Source organism: Magallana gigas, chromosome 7, assembly GCF_963853765.1.
Source record: "Magallana gigas chromosome 7, xbMagGiga1.1, whole genome shotgun sequence".
Lineage (NCBI taxonomy): Eukaryota > Metazoa > Mollusca > Bivalvia > Ostreida > Ostreidae > Magallana > Magallana gigas.
Window position 1 is genome coordinate 21,865,553 of NC_088859.1, and position 8,368 is coordinate 21,873,920.

At 35.0% G+C, this 8,368-nt stretch overlaps 1 protein-coding gene across 2 annotated transcripts; it reads right to left on the reverse strand.

The window, feature by feature from the left end:
* Positions 1-440: 440 nt before the first annotated feature.
* Positions 441-6,295, reverse strand: LOC105347337 (uncharacterized). 2 transcript variants are annotated; one of them, XM_011456365.4, is made up of 5 exons: positions 5,725-6,295; positions 2,711-2,863; positions 2,332-2,364; positions 1,290-1,491; positions 441-968 (listed from the first exon to the last, which is right to left on the reverse strand). In XM_011456365.4, the coding sequence occupies exons 1-5, from the start codon at positions 5,962-5,964 to the stop codon at positions 865-867; spliced, it is 732 nt and encodes a 243-aa protein (XP_011454667.3). In that variant the 5' UTR covers positions 5,965-6,295; the 3' UTR covers positions 441-864. The 2 variants fall into 2 exon arrangements, with proteins under 2 accessions (XP_011454667.3, XP_011454668.3); XM_011456366.4 differs by lacking the exon at positions 2,332-2,364 and having other exon boundaries at positions 5,725-6,289.
* Between the last annotated feature and the right edge of the window lie 2,073 nt (positions 6,296-8,368).

Sequence of the window (8,368 nt, forward strand, 5' to 3'; positions counted from 1 at the left end):
CCACAGCCACTTGAGGCATGGAACCCCCCCCCCCCCCCACCCAATTTCTTTGTTTGAAAATAAACTAAACCTGAGGCTGTCAATCACTTTTTACTATGAAAACATTCGAATTTGCATATAACTTTGTAGAAAATAAATTTTTTTTTTGGACTTTACAGTATGAGTTGGGTTTTTCTTCATTCTATTTTTAAAACAAGCCTAAAAAGACGAATAAGTAACACACTAACATTATAAATGAAATGTTACGCATATAGAACATAAACAAGAAATAAGTGCGAGTTGGCCTCAATTTTTATTTTTAATGTATAAAGATGGGGTGGGGTGTCCATGCTTTAAGGCAAGTGCCTGTGCCTAGAGCAAGGCCTTGTATCACCCCCCCCCCCCCCAAAGTCCATTGTGTTCATTCGTGGAAATCAAATGATTTCAAATAAAATACTTAGTTAATCACTAGTATTTGATATATTTATTCACAAAATGACAGTTTGTACTATTGTGTGAATGAAATGGAAAGTTCATATATAAATACTGATAAATTGAGAATAAATATGTGAGCATAAAAGGGATATATATAAAAAATATACAATCAGCTTGTGTTCCGTGAACAAACATTAAATATGACAATGATCATGACTAGGGAGTATGACATCACACAAGTCCTTTCTTCACACATCCTGTAGATATCTTATTTGAATCTTATGGATATCTTTAAGAAGTCCATCAGATATCTTTCACGTATATCTAGTATCAGTTGTATCCATCTTGTCTTGTAATCCTTTAGATATCTTCAATAAGTTGTAGAGATATCGACTTTACTTGGGTGATATCTGTCATACACATATCTGTTGTCCTGTAGATATCTAGGACTTAGTCCTGTAGATACCAGTTATTGTCGGCTCTGGAGCCCGCTAATACACGGTTACCGGACACTCGCTTGTTCTCACTGTTCCACGCTGGACCTACCTCCTCTCCTGAAAAAAAAACCATCACCAAGAATGTATTGAATGTAAAAATGATAAAAAAAAATTTAATAAAATACGATACTAAGATTTACAAAAGAAAATAATTCAATTTTCATATTTTGACCTAGAATCGAAAGTTGAGTTTTTCACCATTTCAACATGGCAAGATCAATGCGGCAAGATTTGATCTAATGCCGCGGTACCTATGAACCAAAACAATAATTGGGGGGGGGGGGGGGGGGGGGGGGGCAAAATTACATGAGTCTTCAATATCTTTACAGTAAACTATTTCAAAGTAGTAAAGACATCTTTTTGCAAATGGTTGTATACCTGTAAATATGTTATAGCTTTGTCTGACTACTCTCTCCCTCTCCACGCCTGGCCCCCGCATCTGTCCCAGTTTACCGTGAATGCGGTTGTACTGTGACCAGTAGCTGGGGGCAAAGGGGTCAGTGTGGACTGTAGTCTTCATGTCCTTCCCCTCAGTCTGGTCGATCCTATTGACCAAGGACGTCAGATGAAGCCGATTAGCCTGTGAAAATTGGGCATTGTTTTAGATACTACGTGTATTAATGGGCATATAGTATAGAAAAAATCTACCGTCAGGAATGTAAATTTCTCTCTCGAAAAAAAAAAATCTACCATCAGGAATGTAAATCTCTCTCTCTCTCTCTCTCTCTCTCTCTCTCTCTCTCTCTCTCTCTCTCTCTCTCAATGTATTAGACAAAAGGAAATTAAAATAACTATTTTACATCTTGATATTATTAAATAAAGATATTTATTAGTTACTCTCATGTTGATAAATAAAATATATAATACTGGTTGAACAATTCTATTACTAAGTATTAAAGACAAAAAAAAAAATTCACATGCATTTATATGTTTATAATTACATACGTGCATTCTCATTCATAACGAAGCAATTTTTTGTAGAAGACTTCAAATATATTACTATGGTATATGTGTAAAATATAATCACTGTCTAATTGATAGGTTATATATAAACTACACAAAAGGGAGATTACTAGGCATAAATGATACATAGCACTCTATGTTGATAAATAAATTATCAAAACTAATTTTTTTTATTGTATAAAGGCAATAATAGATATGAAGAACTGTAAACTATTTTAGAAAACATGCAAGTCACCTCAAACTGTTTATATAATTTGAGCATTTATTTCTACATTACTGAAATTAAGAAGTCATTGATGTTATGAGAGTTACCTCCCGTTGATTTAAAATTAAAAATTGCACTATACATGCGAATCAATCTATAATTTTGTTGGTCAAGCTGCACAACATGGGGTAGATATTAAGCGGGTCAACTACTGGACACATAAGTCCGGCATTTCTACACCCGGCGACTTACTCTGTCTCGGTTACGAGATCGCTCTTTCTGCAACTGATCAACATGTAAATGATGAACATTCAGTGAAAATTAAACTTTTCTAAAATACCATTACTCTGTCAGACAACCAGTAACATTTAAAAAGCATGCGACGGATCTTTAGAGAAAATTGCCATTTTCTGTCAAACTATAACAAATAAAAGCGTGCAGCGAGCTTAAGATTAAAAAAAAACACTTTTAACACAAAAGCAAAACTCTTTTTTTTTAAATACTAGTCCTCACTATATCAAAAAGCGTTTGTTCAATTTGTCTTTTCTTAGGTTCCAATCTGCTACTACCGTGCAATGGATGTCTAAATCATAGATAGGTTTTGGTCTTGTGAATAATAGTATATACTTACGGGTATGATGTCCTTCTCAAAGTAGGTTTTGGAGTATTCTGTATCAAATGTTGTGTCCGCCATATTCTGACCAATGGACCACTGAGATCGGTGCATGGAGGGGCACAGAGGGGGGCGCCGGACAGGGTTCAGGCTCTTGCTGCCACTGTAGTACTGGAAAAAAATACACATATGTATCATGGAAAAAAGAGTTCAAATATTGCTTGGTAAAAATAAAATGACGTGAAAAAAAGAAGTGTTGATGGGTGTGGGGGGGGGGGGGGTGCTTTGATGGGTTTATTTCTTGTTTTTTTTTTTATGCTCTCTGTTTTGAGGGGGGTACTGTGAAAATTTAAGTTATTAGAAAAAAATGCTAAAAAAATAGTAAATAATTAGCAACTAAGTAATAAGCAAGTAAGGCATATCTTATTCATAGATACAATATGATTTCTTAATCGTGAAAACACATTAAATTCACGCGAAAATTTCCATCCGTATAGAATTGAACTCTTTTAGAGGGAGGGGGTTATTATAAATGTTCAAACACATAGGCTTATAATTCATGCCAACTTTACGATTGACACATTTGCACAAAATCTTGGCGCCCTGTCATTGACTGCTATTTGGCACACTTTGATCAGTATCAAATGACAAACGTGGCTATTGAGACAATGTACCCCCGCCTGGCAAAAATCAAACCATTCCTGCAGAGTTTTACGATCGACAGCAACCGAATCATTTAAAAAATTCTACATTTTAAAATGCATTGCGTCAACAATCCATCAACATTAAAAACCTGTAACAAAAGCTGTCCTTGATTCGTGTATATTGGATCGAACCTACCCTAAATCCGTCATCCATATCAGTTGATTCTAGTCCAAAAAAATCATTGAGAAACCATATTGTCTGTCTTCCAGCAAGAAACTAAACTTCGATTATCACCCGGTGGAATTAGACACAATTTGCTGAGGCAAACAAAAACCCGTACAAGCAATGTTTTGAAAATCGATGGAAGAATTCAGTTCACAAACTCTTAAATCTGTCATTAACCCTTACCCCAAGGTATCGACAATGTCGTCCCCTAGTAACACGCGGAACTACCCTACTCAAGACCAGCGGCCTGTATCTATATCACACAAAAGCCTTGAAAAAATTAAAGTACCCCATTATTTTTCGACAGGCGTACTTATTTCTTTATCTTGACTTATCTGGGAATCGTTGAACAACACACCATCCGGATATTTTATCCTGCACGCAGTCTTATCTATGTATCGATTTGAAACAATTAATTGATATCTAATTTTCAGATCATGCTATGTCATGACCCGTCTTTTGAGGCTTAAATTGCAAACTATTAATTATTTGATAAGACTACAGTAATTTAATATAGATAACTTCATAAATATTCAACTATATACCCGGTTTATGCAATAATCTGTTTATCTATTAAGATAACTATACTGTCTATAGTACTGATGAATGTGTATAAATGCCGAGGTTCATCGATAATCAACTTTTATGTTGTGTGATTTATTTCTTATGAAAATTTTGATTCCATTTGCATAATGTTGAGAGAGAGAGAGAGAGAGAGAGAGGGCGATTTGATGGTATATTTTTTCTTTACGTATACAATATTAACAGAATTTAAAACTATGCCATATATTTCAGAGGCTAATCGAGAGATTCATTATGAAAAAAAAATCTTTGCTCAATATATATTCACATGTATATATAATTTCCCTCCTTTAGGTGGAATACAAAAACTCGGCAAACATTGACTGCCTATACATGAAAACTTTTTTTACTCCTCTCTGTATTGATTACGTATTCATAGCGTATTAAGTAAACACAGGCTCCCATAAAGAACCGGACTACTTATAGAGAGAATGCACACCTTGAATACACAACTTAATAAAGCTTGCCTCACGCAGACACAAGCCCGTAATGGCTGCTCAGTAACAATCTATTCAGTCAAGAATCTACCTAATTGCAAAATGACAAAAGGACCCGTATAAAAGAATTTTCATAATTTGAAAAAAAAAGAAACTTGCCAACGAGAAATAAAAAAGGGGTTTTAAACTACCCGTTCAATTTAATCATGAGCAAGATTAAACAATTGTTGGGAGGAGGGGGGGGGGGGCTGAAAAAATGAGTAAACAAAATATTTTGTCGTTCCAGTATTTTTTCTTGATATGTACATGAAAATAAGCAACAATTTAATTTGAACTTGTTACCAACTGAATAAATACATTCCATGACATTTAGGCACATCTAACGATAGGTTTCACGCGTTACTTAACAGAGTGTCAATTTCTATGTAACATTTACAACTCCTCCTAAAGCACGCAGGAGGGCTTAAGATATCTATCAATACTCCAAATTGCTCTGCTACATTGGAATGTTGCAAGTGTATTGTCAACAATACTTTTGATTATGTATACAGTCAAATAAATCCAAAATAACATGTCAAGACATTGCCAAGACAGTATGAAATCCTGATCTGTTTAAAATCCCTGGGATAAAACTTCAAGGGTAAAATGATATGAATCAGTTTTAAACCACTTTTGGATTTCAAATTGTTTTTCTTTAAGACTTGGTTACCTATGAAAGTTCGTTACATGCTGTTTTACAAACTCGAGTGTAAAGCTTGAATGTATCGTTTTAACATGGTGAATAAAGATAAAACCGAAATAATATTTTTTTGTACAAAAACAGGTCGGTCAGGGGTTGTACTAGTAATGAAATTGAACTCCATTAATTTATCAGAAACGGTGTTCCCTTTTTTGATAAAAATTCAAAATAGCCATTAAAAAAACAAAACATCCTTCCCCTAATTACAACCACTTTCAAAAATGAGGAAAGAAATATATATTTAGTTTTACGTCATCTATATACGTTGATCAATGTGACGTTACAAATAAATAAATTTATAATTACTAGTAGTAACCATAAGTTTATTTGTATGAAATGAGCACCAAACTTACACAATTTGACCAAAAAGAACTGATATTTTGGGGTAATTACTAGTTCATTACCTGCTTATTGGTCGTTTTGAAGTCGTCTTTGGGTGACCAGGGGGGTTTGGCGATGGTCAGGGTCGATTTGTGCATTGCACGCACCCCTCTCCCATACTGGTAGGGGGCAGATTTAGTCCTGTCGGAATAGGACAGAGAAGAAATCACTGGATATATACATCCATCCTCAGTCAGAATGGTACAGGCAGTCTTTCCCTGCCCATGTTTCACATGGGGACTTGGCCCCGGGCTCTTCAGCATGGTATACTTTTGGTCCTTTTCACTTTTTTCTCTCCTTAACTACCCACCTCCATTTTGATAGACTTAACACACACAAGTGGTATAGATCGGATTAAAACTTATTTCTCTCTCTGTTGATAAGCTCCATTGAACTTTCTGTATTGATTACTATGCAAGTGTCAAATTATTTTCCTTTCGACCGTGGTAAGGAGTCACCGATAAGCATAGGAAGTTCCGAGTTATTGTACATTAGCCAAAATATCGGTCTTGTTTTTTTTTAAAATGCACACCATGCAATCACGCTGTCAAATGTTTCTCAAATGGAACATGCATTAAGCATATCTCTACATGGAGTCTTTGTAAATGATAAAGGGCAGAATATATACAGAGGAGAGGATTATTTTTTTTAATCAATATATTGAAATTAACTTAATGGGTTGTTTATGTAAAAGGTTTAAATGCCCAGTCACCAAGCACTTGTCGTCTGCTGCGAGATTCCGCTAATCTCAAAACAGCAATGCTTAGAATTCTACAATCAAAACCCAATTTAAACCATTTAAATGGCATTGACAAACTTTTCCTTTCAAAGCCTTTTAAAAGCCAGGATTTTTTTGTTCTTATAATAAGTTTCACCAGGGCTGTTTCATTAAGACTTGCCGTTTTTATAATAGAATTGTACTTTCCACAGGTCCATGACAAAGTGAGGATTCATAAAGCTAAGGAGTAAGGTTGTCCATTTGAACGCCTTCCAAGTCTGTTCTTCATACTTTATAAAGATGAATATCAAAATAAATTAACAATGGTATCCACGTGTTTTTAGCACAGCTGGTGTGCAGGTGGAAGATAGTGGAAACGGTAAAGTTTCGTAAAGAATTTTAAAACGGTGTACTTCAAGAGTCGAATTCACGACCTTCAAACGTTCTCAGTAGCACTTTTGAAAATTGTTAACAATCACTCTACGAAAACTCATTTTGAAAAAGAAAACTAAACATTTCATACTACATCATGCAAACAAATAATTCGGGGAATTGGGAGTTATCGGACCTTCAAGTGCTGCGGCCCACGTTAACTCTTTGACATGATTAAATTCTTTTAAGAATAGATACATGTACTCTTGCAACTTCCATCATTGACCGATGTTTTATTGCCTTCAAAAATAAAAGAAGGAATGAACTAAGAATCGTTTTGAGGATTGATTTTGACAATTATGAAAAATATGGATTCCTTATTTAGAATGAAAACGCCGTTTGTCAAATGTCTTTAAGAAAAAAGATCCAGATGCAAAAGTGTGGAAGTGGGGAAAGAGAAAATGTTTTGTGTATATTTAGTTTTGTTGGGAGGAAATTGTAGAGAGAGTAATATAGTTTAGAAAAGGAGAACGTTATCATTGAACATCTTTGGGAACAGCAATACACGAAAGAGAGATGTGATGATCATGATGATGACGTTGAAAGGTAAAGACAAACGACGAAGGGTTTGCAGATATAGAAGAAGGACCACCAGAGTCAAGGAAGTCCTTACCATTGAATCAAAATAAGACGAAAAAAGAAAACACAAAACAAAGGTGGAGAGTAAGATCTCATTACATGTTGCAAAAAATATTAGAAAAGTAATGGAGTACGATTTGAAAAGGAATAAAGAGAGACTCGAAAATAACGCGCAAGGAGAAATTAGGAATAATATAGAGACAGATGCTGCCCTTGCAGATGCAAGAGAAGCAGCATTCAGGAAGAATGTACTCAATAAAGAATCCTCAAATGAAAGGGAAGGAGACATCATGCTAAAAATTCCCCCAGAATGCAGAAAAATCTCTCAAAAGAGCAGGAACGTAGCTTCAAGGGAGGGGGGGGGCAGTTGCAGCAAATATTTGTTGTTAAATTCTCATAAAAAAGTGAATTATTATGGAGTTGTAAAAGTAAGGAAATGAACAGTAAAATTGAACTTGTAGGAATACCCTCCCTTCCTCCAACGGACTAGGATTTTCATGATTTTAGGGAAGTTGCCTTTGTCTTTTTTTATTCATTTTTGGTTGTCAAGATATTTTTGGATGAGACCCCCCCCCCCCCCCCCCCAACCTTTCAAAAACGATGATACGTGCCTGAAGAGCAGATCTATCAAAGAGGAATAGGGAAGAACAAACTAGTTTGTAGGAAAAGACAAAGTGATGACAACATTTTTTGGCAGATACATACCGTCATATCAACTGAAAACAGCAAAGAAATCAAAGGCAAAACAGATCCTAGGAATAAGAATTGATGAGAAGCAGAAGCAATTAATAAAGAATAATCAGACATTTAATCTCTAATTAAATCTATGAAAAATAGGACACAAAGAAGAAGGAGTGATATACTATTCTGAATATTGATAATTTATTTTCCCCCTCAGTTTTGATACGTTTATTTTCTTCGTAAGAGATAATAATTAT

Excerpts from the sequence above, each read along its gene's own strand:
- LOC105347337 (XM_011456365.4), bottom strand. The coding sequence starts at position 5,964 with ATGCTGAAGAGCCCGGGGCCAAGTCCCCATGTGAAACATGGGCAGGGA. Across the intron at positions 2,365-2,710 it reads TTGAGAAGGACATCATACCC|TTGCAGAAAGAGCGATCTCG; the intron begins GTAAGTATATAC and ends CATGTTGATCAG. Across the intron at positions 1,492-2,331 it reads GATCTCGTAACCGAGACAGA|GCTAATCGGCTTCATCTGAC; the intron begins GTAAGTCGCCGG and ends CAATTTTCACAG.